The sequence below is a fragment of the Oncorhynchus clarkii genome, chromosome 3, assembly GCF_045791955.1.
Source record: "Oncorhynchus clarkii lewisi isolate Uvic-CL-2024 chromosome 3, UVic_Ocla_1.0, whole genome shotgun sequence".
In the NCBI taxonomy this organism is placed as follows: Eukaryota; Metazoa; Chordata; class Actinopteri; order Salmoniformes; family Salmonidae; genus Oncorhynchus; species Oncorhynchus clarkii.
The window spans coordinates 31,275,532-31,297,741 of NC_092149.1; the positions used below are offsets into that span (position 1 = coordinate 31,275,532).

The window sequence follows — 22,210 nt, forward strand, 5'->3', positions numbered from 1 at the left end:
CTTTTTTCCTCAACGCAGCTATCAGTCGAGTCAAAGCTAGAATGGGGTGGAGAACGTATATGTGCAGCGCCCTTAACTGTAAGGCCACCCTCAGGCACCTTCCATTCCATTATGTTAAAGTATATTTGGGAATTGTCATTTAAATAAGAGCGGTTTTAAAAGGTCATAAGGGAAAGTTTGTGTTTGACCACTGCTGAAGTCGGTCATGGTTGACGCCATGGTCAACAGACTACACTATCTGTTATCTGACCCTCCTGACTCCCAGTGAGCCCGTCAATTTCCTGGAAATGTTACATCACTGTGACATCACCAGTTTCCAGTCAGGTACTCTATCATGAGGTTAGCCACAGCACATTGACAGCCATACATGTGACTGCATGCCAGTACAACAGGCCATTTCTGTCCCACACTTCAGTAGCCCCTATGCTCTTTAGATGAGATCATTACACTCTGTCTCTCTCTGCGCGAAAGAGACCAAAAAGTTCCCACAAACATTTCCCCAAATATAATAATCTGACACGGTAGAGATTGTTTTGATTTAATAAACCAGACATAAAGCCTACTCCATTCTCACATGACAATGGTATTATGGTATAAAGCTGACTGTTTTGGCAAGCAACATTTCCATAGTAATGTGAACTGGAAAAGCTCTCTTCAGTGAACATTTTTAATTACAGCAGAAGTAGATTATTCCCTGTTTTAAGCCTGTTGTTTTTTCCAACATATATTCCGCTATTTAATGTTGAAGTTCTGTGAAAGGTGAATAGAAACTCTAACCTGACCAAATCGGCGTGATTTTTTTTTTTTTTTTTAAGGAATTTTGAATAATTCAAAATCTTTAACATTAATTCTAATGAATGATCATTTGTTCACGCGTTGCAGTTATCATGCGATAACAATCCTATTATTCTTTCACTTTTCTGTACTTCAAATGTAGCAAACCCAGATCCCAATGACATTCTACAAGAAAGTATACATGCGACATGGCAGTCCACATTAGGCAGTGTTAAGCTGCCCCTGGAGGTATAATTCAGAATTGACTGCCAAATAGGAACGACAGGGATGTCAGTTTTCACTAGCAGCTCACTGTACTCTGCTCCATAGGGACTGATCGATATGAGCACTAAGCCAACACTATGTATATAGTATAGTTTCTGCTCACATTAGGTATCTTCATTAAATAACTTGTTTTAAACCAGTTTAGCATCTTGTTTAAACCATTTCAGGTCTTCGACCAGTCACAGACATTCCTGCTCCAGACACACTGGACAAATTGTGGTAGTTTCCCACGGTAGTAAAATGGTAGCTAATATCACATGCCCTTGGTTGTTGTAAATATGGTCAGGATATTCTAGCAAATTAAGCATTAATGAAATATGGAGAGAATGCAATTATACTGCAATAAATATATGTATAATGTATGGAGGTTTCCAGTCACAACGGTAGAATGATAGTCTCAACATTTAAAAATGGCACTGCTATAATGTGACACTTTATAGAAGGATACATTGGTGGATAATTATAGCTTTGAGGAATTGCCCATGCTCATTACCTTAAGTCGTCTGACACAAGCAACCCTCACAAGCTGATGTCCAAATGAATGTCCATCTAATCACAACCCTCCGTTTCTCTCGCGAAATCTCAGAGACCTACCGGTTATGTGAAAATGATTCCATTGCGTTGATAAATAGTTAGCTACAGTCCTTCTCGATCTACAGTATGTACAGGCATGAGTCCTACACTAGTCACAGGATAGTGAATTTGCCCTGATCCTAATGTACTTTTTGAGCTTGAGAGAGTTATCCTATTGGTAACATTACTAGAACATTAATGCTTTAACCTTTTAACAGGTAGACAGATGTTGTCAAACAGAAATAGTTGCTCTGGATGTGTACAATCCATTACTCCCAGCTAGTCAACCGTGTGTTACGCTACTACTCCCCAGGGTACGCATTTCATTAACCTGAATGCATAACTTTCTTAAGGTTTTACTGGGATGCTTTTGAATATACTGGTAGGCTTGTCTGGATCTGCGCATAATAGCCATTGAAGGTCTGATCAAGACCGGCTACTGAAGCCAAGTAAGATAGCAGTTGAGTTCTGATCTCTAATTGCTTTGATACAAGCACACTTTTGAATCCTGAAATTGACCTTTAGAAACATATTAATGCCAATGGTTATGATGTATCACTACACATGCATCTATACTTAATGTACAATGCTATGTATGAACTAACTTAATATAATGTAGGAGTATTACAATGAAGATTTGGATTGCATAATTAAGCATACGTACTGTATATACAACTCTCTTTTTGATATTATAGTACTGCTCGATAGTACACTCATGCTGTATATTTGCATTTAAATACAGTAATGTCCTTTTTTTTTCCATTGGCTGTTTCACTTCTCATCCATCTGTTCTCTGGACAAGCCTCTTGGCTGCTCCTCCTGGATGGGGTAATGAGATGGTGTCATAATGGAAGTCTGGAAGAAGGGGTGAAGTGTTGAAGGGCTATCGAGAGCTATTCATCGTTTGGAGCCATGATTTAACCTGAAATGAAAACAAAACTTGTAAGAAAACATAGATGCCATGAATCCACTATTAAAGGAGAAGTTATATTTTAGGGGGAGAAACCATCTAATATCAAGTTGTAAAATCCTGAACTTCTCCTTTAACATTCAAATGTTGCTGATTTGGTTCTGGGTGCTGATATGAGTTCCTTCCCATCAGTGACAGTATAGGAGTAAAGGAAAGAACAGACAATGAACGGCCAAGAGTCCAGTTATGGATTAGTAGGAGGGGAAACCTACCAGTTCTATTCGGTCACTGCCACCATTGCACAATTTTCTTTACTCTCCGAAGCTATAGCTAAGTAATCCGCCCTGAGAGTGAGGAATAGGAGAGAGGGGGGCAGAGAGGCAGTTAGAAAGAGAATAGAGAGAGGCAGTTGGAAAGGGTATAGAGAGAGGCAGTTAGAAAGTAACAGTTTTAGCTAGGAAATTACAGAGCAAGAAAATATTTTCAGAGGAAGATTGAGGAAAAAGTGTGTAAGTGTGTGCTCTTGTGTGTGTGTGTGTGTGTCTGTGATGAATTGGACCAGTGTGTGTGTGTGTTTACTCACGCGCTCTCTCTCAATGCTTCCTCGCCTTGCGCTGATATCTTCCTGTAGCAGTAAATCATCTCCACCACCAGCCATACCTGCAGCCCAACGATGGTGACATACATCATCACCTCGGACAAGATGGACGCTATCCCCCTGGTCACTAGAGAAAGAGATTAGGAGTTAAGAAGGAGACCGCCTTAATTAATTAGAAGCTATTTCAATGAAAATATACAGGTTTCTGAATTTCTGATGCCTCATAAAACATGATGAACCAATTATCCCCAGACATCCACAAGGGTTCAGTGTTTCACTGGAAATTGACCAGTTTTTCAAGGTCAACATTAATCTCAACTAAAACTGTTGGAATGACTTCAAGTAGTGGGTGAGTTGACTAAGCTTGCTGCTAAACCCAATACTCTAGAGACACTGCATCGGCCGTTGTGGGAGCTTTTAAAATATTACTTAGGATTATGAAAGCAATTTAGCTCTTGGAAGTCTTTGACCGCTCCTCTCTTGAGACAAATCCTTAATCTGAATGCAGGTCCATTAAAGCAGTACAGTAGGTCTCTATGTGTGTACAGTGCCTTCAGAAAAGTATTCATGCCCCTTGACTTATTCCACATTTTGTTGTGTTACAGCCTGAATTCAAATTAGGATTACATTTATCTTTTTAAATGTCTCACCCATTGACACAATACACGATATTGACAAAGTGAAAACTTGTTTTTAGAACTGTTTGCAAATTTATTGAAAATGAAATACAGAAATGGCTAATTTACATGTCCATATGTATTCACACCCCTGAGTCAATACACCTTTGGCAGCGGTTACAGCTGTGAGTCTTTCTGGGGAAGTCTCTAAGAGCTTTGCACACCTGGATTGTACAATCATTTCCCATTAATATTTTTTAAATTCTTCAAGCTCTGTCAAATTGGTTGTTGATCATTGCTAGAAAGCCATTTTCAAGTCTTGCTATAGATTTTCAAGCCGATTTAAGTAAAAAATGTGACCAAGCCCCACAGGAATATTCAATGACGTCTTGGTAAGCAACTCCAGTGTATATTTGGCCTTGTTTTAGGTTATTGTCCTGCTGAAAAGGGAATTCTTTTGGAAAGCAGATTGAACCAGGTTTTCCTCTAGGATTTTGCCTGTTTTTAGCTCTATTACGCTTCTGTTTATTTGAAAAAAAACTTGTTAGTCCTTTCCGGGGATAATCATACCCATAACATGATGCAGCCACCACTATGCTTAAATATGAAGAGTGGTACTCTGATGTATTGTGTTGGATTTGCCCCAAACATAATTCTATTCAGGACATAAAAAGGTTAATTCCTTTGCCACATTTTTTGGCAGTTTTACTTTCGTGCCTTATCGCAAACAGGATGCATGTTTTGGAATATTTGTCATACTGTACAGGCTTCCTTCTTTTCACTCTGACATTTAGGTTAGTATTATGGAGTAACAATGTTGTTGATCCATCCTCAGTTTTTTCCTATCACAGCCATTAAACTCTAACTGTTTTAAAGTCACTATTGGCCTCATGGTGAAATCCCTGAGCGGTTTCCTTCCTCTCTGGCAACTGAGTTAGAAAGGGCGCCTGTATCTTTGTAGTGACTGGGATACACCATCCAGTGTGTAATTAGTAACTTCACCATGCTCAAAGGGATATTCAATGTCTGCTTTTTTCCCTTCAATAGGTGCCCTTCTTTGCGAGGCATTGGAAAACCACCCTGGTCTTTGTATTTGAATTTGTGTGTGAAATTCACTGCTCAACTGAGGGACCTTACAATTATCTGTATGTGGCATACAGAGATGTGGTAGTTATTCAAAAATCATGTCGCTCTTGCTGCTGATGATTCCTTGATCCACCTCTACGCAGACGACACCATTCGGTATACATCTGGCCCTTCTTTGGACACTGTTAACAAACCTCCAAACGAGCTTCAATGCCATACAACTCTCCTTCCGTGGATTCTGTTCTTAAATGCTAGTAAAACTAAATGCATGCTCTTCAACAGATCGCTGCCTGCACCCGCCCGCCCGACTAGCATCACTACTCTGAATGGTTCTGACTTAGAATATGTGGACAGCTACAAATATCTAGGTGTCTGGCTAGGCTGTAAACTCTCCTTCCAGACTCATATTAAACATCTCCAATCCAAAATTAAATCTAGAATCGGCTTCCTATTTCGCACAAAGCCTCCTTCACTCACGCTGCCAAACATACCCTCGTAAAACTGACTATCCTACCGATCCTCGACTTCGGCGATGTCATTTACAAAATCACCATGCCATCCGTTTTGTCACCAAAGCCCCATATACCACCCACCACTGCGACCTGTATGCTCTCATTGGCTGGCCTTCGCTACATATTCGTCGCCAGACCCACTGGCTCCAGGTCATCTATAAGTCTTTGCTAGGTGAAGCCTCGCCTTATCTTAGCTCACTAGTCACCATAACAACACCCACCTGTAGCACTCACTCCAGAAGGTATATCTCACTGGTCATCCCCAAAGCCAACACCCACTTTGGCTGCCTTTCGTTCCAGTTCTCTGCTGCCAATGACTGGAACGTATTGCAAAAATCGCGGAAGTTGGAGACTTATATCTCCCTCACTAACTTTAAGCATCAGCTGTCAGAGCAGCTTACCGATCGCTGCACCTGTACACAGCCCATCTGTAAATAGCCCACCCAACCACCTCATCCCCATATTGTTTTATTTACTTTTTTGCTCGTTTACACACCAGTATTTCTACTTGCACATCATCTGCACATCTATTACTTCAGTGTTAATTTGCTAAATTGTAATTTCTTTGCTACTATTGCCTATTTATTGCCTTACCTCCTTATTCCATTTGCACACACAGTATATCGATTTTTCTATTGTGTTATCGACTCTACTTTTGTTTATCCTATGTGTAACTCTGTGTTGTTTTTTGTCGCACTGCTTTGCTTTATCTTGGCCAGGTCGCAGTTGTAAATGAGACCTTGTTCTCCACTAGCCTACCTGGTTAAATAAAAATGTTAAATACTATTTTTGCACACAGAGTGAGTCCATGAAATGTATTACATGACTTAGTAAGGAAATGTTTATTGAACTTATTTAGGCCATAACTTGCCATAAAAAAGGGGTTGAATACTTATTAACTCAAAACATTTCAGCTTTTCATTGTTGTATATTTAAAAAAATAAAAAATAATTAAAACATGATTCTATTTTGACATTATGGGGTATTGTGTGTAGGCCAGGGCCAAAAAACACAAGGGGTGTGAATACATTCTGAAAGCACTGTATCTATGTCTCTACTGTATGTCTTTTTTGATACAGTATCTACTTAATGGTCAGCTGTCATTGACAGTGATCTGTTGGATAATCATTGGCGTGGCTGAGCCTTTGGATTGCAAGATATGAGACTTAATGACAGCTGTGGCCGCTTCTGTGACGGGGCTACTACTACTTACCATCCATCAGCAGCTGTGTAGATAATGAGATGTATGACTGTTTCCTGTTCGCCCCTCTGTCACATGTCCTTGATTCTGTGTAGATAATGAGATGTATGACTGTTTCCTGTTCGCCCCTCTGTCACATGTCCTTGATTCTGTGTAGATAATGAGATGTATGACTGTTTTCTGTTCGTCCCTCTGTCACATGTCCTTGATTCTGTGTAGATAATGAGATGTATGACTGTTTCCTGTTCGCCCCTCTGTCACATGTCCTTGATTCTGTGTAGATAATGAGATGTATGACTGTTTTCTGTTCGTCCCTCTGTCACATGTCCTTGATTTTGATATCAATGCTTCCATTTTGGAACATGGTCCAACCTACCATGGGCCATCTAACCCTGACCCTAAATCAAAATCATATAACTCATGCACCTTGTTCATCATCCGCTTGGACAATATTACCACTTTTGTCAATTCAGGCATGGACATTGAGTGTCGGTCAACTCCTGCCCTCTCTTCCCTTCCTTCCTTCCTTCCCTCCCTCTACCCCACTACCCTCTCTCCCCTCCAACTCTTCACCCTCTCCATGCAGGGTGTAAGTACGCCCATGGCATGGCACTATTTTCACAAGGGTGATCTGAGTGTACTACAGTATTTCCCTCTCTTCCACCCTCCCCTCCTATCTCCCTCTCCCCTATCCCCAGATAAGGGTGTGTGTCTACTATACTGTTTGTGTGTGTGTTCGTTTGTGTCTAGACCTAGACCTAACCCTGCCTTACGTCTTGGCACCACGTTGAGGTGGACAATCTTGGTGACGTCAGTGTGGAACCCGTAGGAGGTGAAGGTGAGGGTGCGGTTGAAGATGCAGCGGTAGGTGCCCGTGTCGTTCCACGTCACGTTCAGGATGTAGATGGAGCCGTCCTGCAGGTCCTTGGTCTTCTTGCTGCCGTTCCAGTCCAGACGCTCGTAGAAGCGCTCGTCCGGGATGTCGCTCATCAGATCCTCGTAGCTGTAGATCTGTCGGAGAACACAATGGGATGGGGGGGGGGAGCGTATGCCCTGAGATTGGAAGGTAGGCTGTTTGAACCTTGGTCATGTCATACCAAAGACTGCATTAAGGAGATGTATTTGGGGAAAGGCCTTGCAATAGACTAGCATCCTGTCCAGGGGTGTACATCGAGGATCCTGCTATTCTGGTTTAAGCAAGATTATTTCGTTTCGATTCTAGGTTATATGAGACAGGGTTTGGTGAGCCAACACACTCATGCTGGGCAGATCATATTAGGATTTTTACATTACTGGATGAAATCTGTGCAGCACTTTAATCAAAGCACCAATGTTCTGCATCAACAAGGGCTCGTATCTCTGGACTAACAAGGGCTCATATCTCTGGACTAAGTGCTCAATCAGGTACTTTGATTCTGTTATGATTTTATTATGGAGTGATTTCAAAAAAAGATTAAGTAATTTCTAAAGCGGTTTGGTTAGTACAGTATAAGCAGTGTTGAAAAAAGCACCCAATTGTCACACTTGAGTAAAAGTAAAGATACCTTAAGAGAAAATAACTCAAGTAAATGTGAAAGTCACCCAGTAAAATCCTACTTGAGTAAAAGTCTGAAAGTATTTGCTTTTAAATATACTTAAGTATCAAAAGTAAATGTAATTGCGAAAACATACTTAAGTATTAAAAGAAAATGTATAAATAATTTCAAATTCCTTATATTAAACAAACCAGACTCCACCATTTTCTTATTTTATTAAAGTGTACGGCTAGCCAGGGGCACACTCCAACCTTCATACATAATTCACAAACGAAGCATGTGTTTAGTGAGTCTGCCAGATCAGAGGCAGAGATGTTCTCCTGATGAGTGTGTGAATTAGACCATTTTCCTGTCCTGTTAAGCATTCAAAATGTAACGAGTACTTTTAGGTGTCAGGGAAAACGTATGGAGTAAAAAAAAACATCCAAGTATTTTTACTTAAGTAATTTACATCAACGAGTACAAGTATCATGTGCAGTGTTTTTCCTGGTCCAGCATGCATGTCTATAACAGGGATTCTTATTTTTACAGTAAAACAATATAATAATAATAATAATAAGTCATTTAGTGTATACATTTTAATCCAAAGAGCTTTGTATTAGACAAAACATACATTTTAGAATATGTGACCCCAGAAGGAATCGAACAACAACCCTGAGGTTACTAGTGCCACACTCTTACCAAATGAGCCACACAAGACCACCTACAGTGACAGGTGAAGTGACTGGTCTACAGGCATAAAGGTCTTCTGACTCTGCCCCTTGACACCTATGAAACAACAGGCTGAATAGCATGGTCAGAGGTCTAACCCCTGTCACTCTGCTCTTGACCTCCAGCCCTGACCTCTGCTTGGGGTTCGGTTTCACGAGATCAATCTGAGCTTTCTTTTGTTTGAAGTTACTGGATGAAATACGAGGCCCCTACTAGCGGCTATTGATGCATAATAGTTTAGAGCCTTTATTGTTTTTGAGTATATGCTTTCAGCATTATGCTCAGCATGTTGTAGTAACTGAGGGCTGAATCCTAACTTGTATGGATATGTACACACAATAACTCATGTAAATCATGCATTGCTATCAATAAGAGATTGTTTTAGTTATGCACACTGGTCTAAAATGGATTCACCACTTAACATCCAAATTTTTGTTTCACAGTTTCCAAATATTGTAGTGTCAAACCAGGCAACTGGCTGTGGCAACTCCCAGCAGGAGCCCTTGTTGAGGCCGTCTTAGTCACGGCCTGCCTGAATCACTTCCTGATGCATTAGCTGTTTAGAAACAAACAGAGCTAATGGGATCTCTCTCCTCATGTATGCTGTTATGTGCTGGAGGGATTTAATAGCTAATGGCTACCCTGTATTGATGTTGGAACAGACTCCTTCCTTGTAGGGAAAGTTGTGTATGTTTACATCTGACACTGAGGAAAAGAGCCTGTCGTGAAAAATGCATGGCTGTGATGCTCTTTCTCATGATAAATGATAGCTCCCATTTCACTGGAGAAGAGACTACTTGTTTTGCTGACATAGAAATTGTGAATGAAATGTAACCATGCTTGTTTTGATTGATGTGTTTTGTCTTTTTAGTGAATGAGTTAAAATGATCTATCTTGATGTGTCTCCATTGTACAGCAAGTGTGATGACTTGGTAGTCATTGTGTTCAGTTGTGCTCTAACATTCATGAATTGCGTATGAAACCTTGTTTCCAAATTGAAACTAAAAGGCCTGCCTTTGTTGCTGATACAACAGACAAGTCAACCTGCTTAGCTACCTCATTGACTCTCGGTGGGGTCAATCCCCACAGAATGAATGGGGATACTTTTTCAACTCTGCTGGGAGGGATCACTTATTGTGCACTTGCACACTCCCTGTCATGGATTTAAACCCCCTTTAGCCAATGTTAACACCAATCCAATCCTTTAAATCCATGTCGGTGAGTGCGTGAGTGCACACTTTAATAATTGATTTGTTATGTTCTTTATAGCGGTTTTCATCATCTCAAAGCTGTGTCAAAAGCAAAAAAACAAACAAGCAACACATCACGAGTAGCCTAGCCATAGTTAGCTAGGTCAACCAATAGAGTGTTTTTTAGTTTAGGAGAGATGTGGAGAATTGAAGGTGTGTCTCAACAATAAGTATTTTCCCCTGAAGTGTGCACTCATTCACTACTTCCCACAAATGTAAAAGCACTGCAGTCGGGCTGGTGGGAGTACCATACTTATTCTACCAGTCATTTCCTTTTAAATCAATGATGGGAAGTGAACAGGTGCACATTTTGCGAAGAGGAGAGATAATTGGGATATATCCCACTACTGTCCCTATGGATCCATGTCTACTCACTTTTGTGAACTCGCTCTCCCCTTTGGGCATGAAGGACCATTCAACAGTGGCCTCGGCGGGCACCTCGCCCCTCATCTTACAGGAGATGCAGCCCAGCTTAAAGCCTTCGCTGACCACTGCGTCAGTGTCAGAGTCCACCTCCACACAGGCTCCATGGCATAGAGGCGCTGAGGAGAGAGAAAGTACAACAAACATACAGTTAGCCATGGATATTTGGTGCTAGCCATGGATATTTGGCTTTACAGACCACTGGGTGAATCAACATTGTTTCCAATGTGGCATAGACGTTGAATTGACGTCCATGCCCAGTGGGAGTGCACTCCTCTTTTACAGTGGTCACATCCGTGCAGCACGATCATTTGATCACTATAAACGGTTGGTCACTATAACCACGTTCACTTAAAATGGAGTGCAGTGTACGAGTAAATCTGAAGTAAGCCTGAGAGCCATCATGGGTAGTGATCCTTGTTCATTGATCCATGGCTTGAGAACAGGCCGACACAAGACCAACGCTCTAGTGATATTATCTTAATACGTTGCAGGCAAACTGTCTCCTAATGCTTGTCAATTGAATTGGCAGATAATATGATAATGATATGGTAATGATATAATTAAGAGTTTTTGTTCTGCGTGCTTGCTCCTATCGCTCATAACATGCTTGTCTTTTTTTCAATATCAGGGCATAAATTCTTGCATTTTTTATTTATTTCCACTCATAATTTCGATATACGTTTTGTTGTCGTTTTGGTCAATTGTGTTTTGTTTTTTTCAGATTCATATAGTCTATTGACGAATTAGCCATTGTAGCTTGTTTGGCTAAAGGTGACCTGGATGTAGAAATTGAGGGGAAATAAACAGATTGCAGTGAGCGATGCTAGTCTCCTTGCAGCCTGTCTGCGAGGTATATATAAGTAAGCTACTTGCATATATAGACGCATAAGTCTATATATGCCATCATGTCACATACTGTACATCGGCCGAGAGCAACACACCTGTAACTGCAAGTGTTTCTTTCTCAAACTGCACCCTGCAGTTTCCACAAAGGCATCTGCACCTGCATCGCTCTCAACCAATGATCTCGGGCTATTTTCAGCTTTGACCTCTGGCGATGTGTTTTGTTCAACCGTAATGAGATGAGGGGACAGGATACACATTGCACAGGCTGTCAGATGAAAAGTGACTTGAAAAATAAACCAATGCATAGTTTGGTTGAATTTCATAGTCACCATTCATAATATACTACAGTACCTGATATGCACCAACGTGAGAACTCTCTGAAATAAATATTGCAACACTGAATGCTGATACAGATGAAGACAGAGAGAGAGAGACAATGCTGCAGAATACTGCAGAGAAAGAGGAAGAAACAGAGGGAGGGCGTGAGGGAAGGAAGGAAAGAGGGAGGAAAAGAAGGTGGGAGGAAAGAGCGAGAGAGAGAGAGAGTTAACAGCCATTTCTAGGAGAGGCAGAGGAGGGCACAGGTGTAATTCCTGCTGATTCACTGCAGAGAGAAGGGGAGGAGGAGAGAAAGTTAACATCAACAACAGTTTAATCACATCAGCTACTTCTACACGGGGAGAGGGGGGGTCGGGAGACAGCCCATGCAGACAGACATGTAGAAAGGGGACTGGGATGGCAAGTTTTGACTGCTCAGAAAGGAAAGGACCTGGAAGAAACACAGACATGAGGACCCATAACACTTCACACGACCAACATTTCACACGACCACCATATCATCCATCAAATTAGAGAGTTGGTTGGGGGAGGTCACAAGACTGGACATAATGCTGACACACAAACAGTGGCAGGCCGTTGTTTGAAGAGGAGTGAAGAGAGGCACAGTGGGGAGGAGTGGATGCTGCTGCCGGCTGTTCATAGCAGAGACAGCGAGAGGAGAGGAGAGAGGCACAGTGGGGAGGAGTGGATGCTGCTGCCGGCTGTTCATAGCAGAGACAGCGAGAGGAGAGGAGAGAGGCACAGTGGGGAGGAGTGGATGCTGCTGCCGGCTGTTCATAGCAGAGACAGCGAGAGGAGAGGAGAGAGGCACAGTGGGGAGGAGTGGATGCTGCTGCCGGCTGTTCATAGCAGAGACAGCGAGAGGAACAGAACATGCAGAGTGGATAGACTCATCCAAACAAAGTGCAGACTCAGTGACCTACAGTTGAAGTCGGAAGTTTACATACACCTTAGCCAAGTACATTTAAACTCAGTTTTTCACAATTCCTGACATTTAATCATAGTAAAAATTCCCTGTTTTAGGTCAGTTAGGATCACCACTTTATTTTAAGAATGTGAAATGTCAGAATAATAGTGGAGAGAATGATTTATTTCAGCTTTTATTTCTTTCATCACATTCCCAGTGGGTCAGAAGTTTACATACACTCAATTAGTATTTGGTAGCATTGCCTTTAAATGGTTTAACTTGGGTCAAACATTTCGGGTAGCCTTCCACAACCTTCCCACAATAAGTTGGGTGAATTTTGCCCCATTCCTCCTGACAGAGCTGGTGTAGCTGAGTCAGGTTTGTATGCCTCCTTGCTTGCACATGCTTTTTCAGTTCTATGGGATTGAGGTCAGGGCTTTGAGATGGCCACTCCTATACCTTGACTTTTTTGTCCTTAAGCCACTTTGTCACAACTTTGGAAGTATGCTTGGGGTCATTGTCCATTTGGAAGACTCATTAGCGACCAAGCTTTCACTTCCTGACTGATGTCTTGAGATGTTGCTTCAATATATCCACATAATTTTACTTCCTCATGATGCCATCTATTTTGTGAAGCGCACCAGTCCCTCCTGCAGCAAAGCACCCCCACAACATGATGCTGCCACCCCCGTGCTTCACGGTTGGGATGGTGTTCTTCAGCTTGCAGGCCTCCCCCTTTTTCCTCCAAACATAATGATGGTCATTATGGCCAAACAGTTCTATTTTTGTTTCATCAGACCAGAGGACATTTCTCCAAAAAGTACTATCTTTGTCCCCATGTGCAGTTGCAAACCGTAGTCTGGCTTTTTAATGGCGGTTTTGGAGCAGTGGCTTCTTCCTTGCTGAGTGGCCTTTCGGGTTATGTCAATATAGGACTCGTTTTACTGTGGATATAGATACTTTTGTACCGGTTTCCTCCAGCATCTTCACAAGGTCCTTTGCTATTGTTCTTGGATTGATTTGCACTTTTCACGCCAAAGTGCGTTCATCTCTAGGAGACAGAACGCGTCTCCTTCCTGAGCGGTATGACAGCTGCGTGGTCCCATGGTGTTTATACTTGCGTACTATTGTTTGTACAGATGAACGTGGTACCTTCAGGCTTTTGGAAATTGCTCCCAAGGATGAACCAGACTTGTTGAGGTTTAACATTTTTTTTTCTGAGGTCTTGGCTGATTTCATTTGTTTTTCCCAAGATGTCAAGCAAAGAGGCAGTGAGTTTGAAGGTAGGCCTTGAAATACATCCACAGGTACACCTCCAATTGACTCAAATTATGTCTATTAGCCTATCAGAAGCTTCTAAAGCCATGACATCATTTTCTGGAATTTTCCATGCTGTTTAAAGGCACAGTCAACTTAGTGTATGTTAACTTCTGACTCACGGAAATTGTGAGTTATAAGTGAAATAATCTGTCTGTAACAATTGTTGAAAAAATGATTTGTGTCATGCACAAAGTAGATGTCCTAACCGACTTGCCCAAAATATAGTTTGTTAACAAGAAATTTGTGGTTGAAAAACGAGTTTTAATGACTTCAACCTAAGTGTATGTCAACTTCCGACTTCAACTGTATCATCAACCTTCTGCAAACTAATTTCCGGTAATGTGACAGACACAGAGCACAATATCCAAATCCGTTGCGTAATCTGTTGACGGTTGGGCAGAGATTTGCCTTATGCAACTAATATTCCAGAAACTGCAGATTAGATTAGGAGGAGCCCATGCGGGGATTAGCCGTTGATATCAATTTACTGAATGCCCTCAGTCTGAATGCAACAATACAAAATGGTGAGTTATAGTTCAGTCCCTGAAAAGGCTGTCTATCTGTCAGTCCCTACAGACTGATGTTGGTAAGTCAACTGTTAGGAACGGAAGGGATTGCAAGAGGATGGATGGAGGTCATTCTCTGAGCCAAAGAGGAGATAGAAGGAAAAAGCAGAGAGAACATACAAAAGAGAGTGATCTACAGTAGAGTGAAGGAGGGAGAGAGAGAAATAGAGAGAATGAAAGAGGGATCTATAGAGCGAAGGAAAGAAGGAGAGAGACAGAAGGGAAGCAGATCACGTCAGTTTCCATGACAAGGTTATCACCCATTCACAGTGGAGATGCACACACACACCCTCGGCCTGGGGAAATAGCACACATCCCTGACATGTCCCTGGACACTAACCAAGAAAGGAACTTTCCATAGGAACAAATACGTGTAATGTACTGTTTGTTGCATTCATTTTCTCAGAGAAATTGACATATCTAGACCAGCGTCGCTGGCAGCTAGTGAAGTGACTGCATTTGAGGATGCCTGAATAATTCTTGGACCTGTGCTGAAAATGGCCTCTTGACACTCCCCTAGGCTTTTTCTATATTTGAATTAGAATCTCCAGGGAAGGAGTTGTCCATAGTACTGTACATTGAAGTGTGGTCTGGGGACTTCTATCAGTTCAGGCAAAGAGAGCATGTCACATGCCCTAAAAGACACATCTATAGAAACACCGTCCTGCCCTTAAATGCTCAAAAGGCAGCATCTTGTCGATTGGGACACAGCCTGCAGTGTTTGTTGTCTAATATCTATCTAGTAGGGCCATTTATCCAACTTCGAAACAGACAAGTATATTGATGAACTAAATGCTCTCCCGTAAATCACTACCTCCCTGCTTAATGGATACCAAACCCACTAGTGATCATTTATCCTTGTCTGCCCTTGCTCAACTCCATATCTCTCTCGTGCTGCCTATCTCACTCTGTCTTGGTCTCTGACACACACACACTCAGACGTGTGTGTGTTGTCGTGAGACACCCATCAGGAAATGACTTTGGAGTCCTATCCTCCCCTCTCCCTGTCTCCAGGCCCAATAGTGTGTGTGTGTGTGTGTGTGTGTGTGTGTGTGTGTGTGTGTGTGTGTGTGTGTGTGTGTGTGTGTGTGTGTGTGTGTGTGTGTGTGTGTGTGTGTGAACTGGTTCAACCTGAGGCTGAACTGCTTTGACTCATGGGCAGACCCAGAGAGAGGGAAAGAGGGAGGGAGAGAAGCCGCCATGTCCCCTCTTACGGAGGACCCCGCATCAGTGGTGCCTGCCTGTCTAGACTGACTAGGAACAGAGTGCCAAGAATAGAGGCTCTATGACCAACAGTCAGTTTATCTATCGTGTGTGTGTGTGTGTGTGTGTGTGTGTGTGTGTGTGTGCTCAATTAGAACATTTAGTCATGGTCCAGATTAGCGGATTAGATTAAACGGATAGATTACACCTTCCATCAAATTTACAGATTTAATAATTTATTTTATTTTGAGGCTATTCTGAACACCTAGGAGAAGCTTGATCCAGATCACAACTGCAAGTATATGAATGATCTTATCAGTGAAATGGCTGCTGCATTTCCATGTTCAGTCTTCCTATCCCAGATGTTAGCACACACAATTTCAGTCCATCAATTAGGATAGCCTTTGGGAGGGCTATTTGAAATGGGCAAGTGAAAAAATGACGTTGATCTTAATTGAAGCTATGAACTATTGAATTGATCTCATCCAGAGTGCTCGAGATGTTTGGAGAGGCTTGCCACTTCCAGTAATCCACTAACATTAACCTCGTCCTCTAGCAATTCCTGCTCGTCCATTTGACAGGATATGGGTCTATGGGCCTGGGCTGGTCTCTCTAACAGCCAGTCTTTAGAGTTGATATGTGTTTATGTTTTACACTTGTCAACAGCAAGGACAAACGAGGCAAGGTAGTATACAGTTTAGTCATATTGGGGAAAAATGAGATCGGCCCATTTTGGTCTTCTTGTCTCACTCCCATGTACTTGTCTCAATCATCTGCTTGTCCAACTCTCATCTACCTGTCCAACTCTCATCTGCCTGTCCAACTCTCATCTACCTGTCTCACTCTCATATATTTGAAGACCAGACTTATTTGAGGATTCTGTCTGTCTGTCCTTATCATCACCCATTGTCTGTCTCTCTGTCTGTCCTCTCTCATCTTCTCTCCCTGAATGGGTACAGATGTGCACAGCACGCCAGACCCTGTCTCTCTTTGGGCTGCCTTCACTTGGCCGGTCCAGCAGACAGACAGGATGCTTTATTTACCTGTTACACAAGTGCTGTTGCATAACACTCATACCTCCACCCCAACCTCTCTCTTCCTCCTTCTCTCTCTCTCTCTCTTCCTTCTCTCCCCCCCTCCCTTTTTCTCAAAAACTATTTTTTTCAACCTGGTCTCATTGTCCTCCATCACTCTGCAGCTCTCTTTGTGCAGCAACTCTCCATTCTCTCCACCCCCCCATTCTTTTGCTGCACTGACATCATTTTAAGAGATTTGGCTGTAGTGCTGCCAGCGAGGGTAAACTGTGTGTCCTGAGGGTACTGCTAACGGGGGCAGGTTTAGATGGGGACATGGTGGGGCATACTGTGTGTCCTACATTTGGGACAACAAGTGGTGGCAGCGGTTGTTTCGTTTACAGGGGCTGGGTGAGAGGGGGACAGAGTTTGGCTGGGGGAGATAAGCTCCCCCTAAATCTCCCATTTAAGGAAATGCTTCCTATTTTGTATTCAGAGCCTCAGCATAAACAAAGCATGCGACACGGAAGCAAAACCACACAGCACGTACTTATACATAAATACACACATACAGTATACACTGTACTCACCACTTCACCACCACTCTGTAATAGTTAGGGCCACGTGTGCGTAATTACCTGACGCCTCTGAATTCTTCCGCTGTTCTGTTCACTACACACTTCAGTCTGACTGCAATCATTGAAGTCGTTTGTGGTGACGTCAAAATGAGGGGTGGTGTACAAATGTCATCAGCGATTGGATCATCTCTAACCAATCCGAGTAATAAAGCCGATGACGAATTCTCCAAATGCTGCTTTACCCACATCAGAATGGTAAGAATTCATTAGCGTTCTAGAAATCGTCTGGGAGGTACTCAGATCCAGACTAATTGCGGAGAAGAAACTAACGTCCGTGGTCGTGGTGTAGCATTTGGCCGGAGCAAGGAGTTTGGGTAGACAGGCAATGTGTGTACATCCATTCAACTAAAAACATACAGGTTTCTCACACAGAGTTGGGATCATGATCTTGATTCCGCATGGTGACAATTTTGTTCTTCAGGAAATGGTCGGGGGATGGGACCGTTATTACAAATAATTTGAAGACAGCAAATTAACTACAAGAAGCCCAAACAGATACACTACATGACCAAAAGTATGTGGAAACCTGCTCGTCGAACATCTCATTCCAAAACCATCAGCATTAATATGGAGTTGGTCCGCCCTTAGCTGCTATAACCCCACTCTTCTGGGAAGGCTTTCCACTAGACGTTGGAACATTGCTGCAGGGACTTGCTTCCATTCAGCCACAAGAGCATTAGTGAGGTTGAGCGCTGATGTTGGGCAATTAGACCTGGCTCGCAGTCTACATTCCAATTCATCCCAAATGTGTGCGATGGAGTTGAGGTTAGGGCTCTGTGCAGGTCGGTCAAGTTCTTCCACACCGATCTCGACAAACCATTTCTGTATGGATCTCGCTTCGTACACGGGGGAATTGTCATGCTGAAACAGGAAAGGGCACTCCCCAAACTCGGATTGCCAGATGGTGAAGCTTGATTCACTCCAGAGAACGCGTTTCCACTGCTCCAGAGTCCAGTGGCGACGAACTTTACACCACTCCAGCCGACGCTTCGCATTGCGCATGGTGATCTTAGGCTTGTGTGCAGCTGCTCGGCCATGGAAACCCATTTCATGAAGATCCTGATGAACTGTTCTTGTGCTGACGTTGCTTCCAAAGGCAGTTTGGAACTCTGTAGTTGCAACCGAGGATAGACGATTTAAACGCGCTGCACACTTCAGCACTCGTTCTGTGAGCTTGTGTGGCTTACCACTTCGTGGTTGAGACGTTGTTGCTCCTAGACATTTCCACTTCACAATAACAGCATTTACAGTTGACCGGGGAAGCTCTAGCAGGGCATACATTTGACGAACTGACTTGTTGGAAAGGTGGCATCCTATGACGGTGCCACTTTGAAAGTCACTGAGCTCTTCAGTAAGGCCATTCTACTGTCAATGGTTGTTTATGGGGATTGCATGGCTGTGTGCTCAATTTTATACACAGTTGAAGTCGGGAGTTTACATACACCTCAGTTTTTCACAATTCCTGACATTTAATCCTAGTAAAACTTCCCTGTCTTAGGTCAGTTAAGATCACCACCACGATTTATTTCAGCTTTTATTTCTTTCATCACATTCCCAGTGGGTCAGAAGTTTACATACACTCAATTAGTATTTGGTAGCATTGCCTTTAAATTGTTTAACTTGGGTCAAATGTTTCGGGTAGCCTTCCACAATAAATTGGATGAATTTTGGCCCATTCCTCCTGACAGAGCTGGTGTAACTGAGTCAGGTTTGTAGGCTTCCTTGCTCGCACACACTTTTTCAGTTCTGCCCACAAATGTTCTATGGGATTGAGGTTAGGGCTTTGTGATGGCCACTCCAATACCTTGACTTTGTTGTCCTTAAGCCATTTTGCCACAACTTTGGAAGTATGCTTGGGGTCATTGTCCATTTGGAAGACTCATTTGGGACCAAGCTTTCACTTCCTGACTGATGTCTTGAGATGTTGCTTCAATATATCCACATAATTTTCCCCCCTCATGATTCCATATATTTTGTGAAGTGCACCAGTCCCTCCTGCAGCAAAGCACCCCTACAACATGATGCTGCCACCCCCGTGCTTCCCCTTTTTCCTCCAAACATAATGATGATCATTATGGCCAAACAGTTCTATTTTTGTTTCATCAGACCAGAGGACATTTATCCAAAAGGTACGATCTTTGTCCCCATGTGCAGTTGCAAACCGTAGTCTGGCTTTTTTATGGCTGTTTTGGAGCAGTGGCTTCTTCCTTGCTGAGCGGCCTTTCAGGTTATGTCAATATAGGACTCGTTTTACTGTGGATGTAGATACTTTTGTACCGGTTTCCTCCAGCATCTTCACAAGATCCTTTGCTGTTGTTCTGGGATTGATTTGCACTTTTTGCACCAAAGTACGTTCATCTCTAGGAGACGGAACGTGTCTCCTTCCTGAGCGGTATGATGGCTGCGTGGTCCAATGATGTTAATAATTGCATACTATTGTTTGTACAGATGAACGTGGTACCTTCAGGCGTTTGGAAATTTGTGGAGGTCTACAATTTTATTTTTGAGGTCTTGGCTGAATTCTTTTGATTTTCGCATGATGTCAAGCAAAGAGGCACTAAGTTTGAAGGTTGGCCTTGAAATACATCCACAGGTACACCTCCAATTGACCCAAGTGATGTAAATTACCCTATCAGAAGCTTCTAAAGACATGACATTATTTTTCTGGAATTTTCCAAGCTGTTTAAAGGCACAGTCAACTTAGTGTATGTAAACTTCTTTTTTTTATTTTTTTTTTTATTTTTTTTTTTAATTTTACCCCTTTTTCTCCCCAATTTCGTAGTATCCAATTGTTGTAGTAGCTACTATCTTGTCTCATCGCTACAACTCCCGTACGGGCTCGGGAGAGACGAAGGTTGAAAGTCATGCGTCCTCCGATACACAACCAACCAAGCCGCTGCTTCTTTAACACAGCGCACATCCAACCCGGAAGCCAGCCGCACCAATGCGCCGGAGGAAACACTGTGCACCTGGCCACCTTGGCTAGCGTACACTGCGCCCAGCCCGCCACAGGAGTCGCTGGTGCGCGATGAGACAAGGACACCCCTACCGACCAAGCCCTCCCTAACCCGGGCGACGCTAGGCCAATTGTGCGTCGCCCCACGGACCTCCCGGTCGCGGCCGGTTACGACAGAGCCTGGGCGCGAACCCAGGACTCTGATGGCACAGCTGGCGCTGCAGTACAGCGCCCTTAACCACTGCGCCACCCGGGAGGCCCGTATGTAAACTTCTGACCCACTGGAATTGTGATACAGTGAATTATAAGTGAAATAATCTGTCTGTAACAATTGTTGTAAAAATGACTTGTGTCATGTATAAGGTAGATATCCTAACAGACTTGCCAAAACTATAGTTGTTAACAAGAAATTTGTGGAGTGGTTGAAAAACGAGTTTTAATGACTCCAACCTAAGTGTATGTAAACTTCCGACTGTCAGCAATGGGTGTGGCATAATTTGTTTATGAAATAAATTAAATAAATATGTAATTGTTGTGTCATTTGTTCTCTCAGGTTCCCTTTATTTAATATTAGGTTTTGGTCGAAGATCTGATAACATTCAGTATCAAAAATATGCAAACGGAGAGAAAATTTGAAAGGGGGCAAATGATTTTTTCACAGCACTGTACATGTAATATGGATTCAGAACGCATTTGTGCATACTGTAATAGATTTGTTGTATGCATACCATAGTGAAGCACACCTCACAGCACAGTCCATTCTGTTCTCCACGATGCTAGGGGGGTAGACACAGCGGGGTTGTGTGGCAGATTAAGCAACAGTGAGTACAGGTACTAATCTACACTGTTCTAGACTGGTCCATGCTGCCGCTAATGAGCCCTCCATTTTAACTCAAACGCATGGCCTCATCTCATCTCGTTATTCGCTCTGAAAACAATAACAGCTATTTTAAGCTTTTAGTGAGCATTCCGGCAAAATGAGGGAAACGCACACGCACACGCACACACACACACACACACACACACACACACACACATATACAGAGAAGTACACACGGGTCTTGTTTATTGCAGTCAATGGGAAGGAACACTTGGTTAAACAGTGCACAGGACATTCAATATACTGTATCTCTATTATTTAACAATCAGTGTTACTATAACAGTCAGAGTCCCTGTAACTAAGGCTAAACCAACAAAGATTCACACACCCTTCTCCTCTCAAAAGCTGACCATGCACACAGCACGGCCACTCTGATCATACCACAGTACTGGACCTCTATGCTTATTGGCCCCTATAAGAACAGACAAAGAGTGAAGACTGGACTGTGGCCGTGACAACCACCCACTGCCCACTCACCTTGCAGAGCCCACAGCGCCAGCGGGACCAGCAGCAGCTGAACTGCAGACATCCTGGCTTTGGGAAGGGAGACGCTCTCACCGGTGCCAACCCACAAGCACTCTCTCACACACACACCCCACAGACAGGGAAAGACAAAGCAAGACTGTAGGTCTGTGTCTATTATCAGCTACTCCAAATAAATGTGATCCCACAGTAAGAACCTCTGGATCTTCAAAAGGTCTTCACTCTCTCACTCCGGTGAGGATGAGTAAAAGAAAACTCAACTGGCGCGTCCCAACCAGTCTGAGAGAGGAGAGGAGGACCTCTTCTGGTGAGGCGCAGTCAGAGTAACCTTTTTGTCCTCCTCTTCAGCTGCTGCTCGGCCTGGGGGGCATCCCTCTGTGTGGGGAGGAGGGGGGGTGGCCAGGTGAGGAGGAGGTCAGCTCTAGGCTGCGTCCTTGTCAGTGCCCCGTTAGTGTCAGGAATATACAGCCTCCTCCTTACCTCACCGGCCTCCGTACTAAATCAGACTCGTGCCTGTGCAGCCTGTACAGAGTCCAGTCTCCACACCCCCGTATTTAGTTACCAATGATGAAGAAATAATG

At 43.1% G+C, this 22,210-nt stretch overlaps 1 protein-coding gene across 1 annotated transcript; it reads right to left on the reverse strand.

The window, feature by feature from the left end:
• Positions 1-524: 524 nt before the first annotated feature.
• On the reverse strand, positions 525-22,006 carry LOC139405911 (sodium channel regulatory subunit beta-1-like). Its single transcript, XM_071148356.1, has 6 exons — positions 21,624-22,006; positions 10,428-10,594; positions 7,330-7,567; positions 3,126-3,267; positions 2,815-2,886; positions 525-2,554 (listed from the first exon to the last, which is right to left on the reverse strand). The coding sequence occupies exons 1-5, from the start codon at positions 21,673-21,675 to the stop codon at positions 2,820-2,822; spliced, it is 666 nt and encodes a 221-aa protein (XP_071004457.1). The 5' UTR covers positions 21,676-22,006; the 3' UTR covers positions 525-2,554; positions 2,815-2,819.
• Between the last annotated feature and the right edge of the window lie 204 nt (positions 22,007-22,210).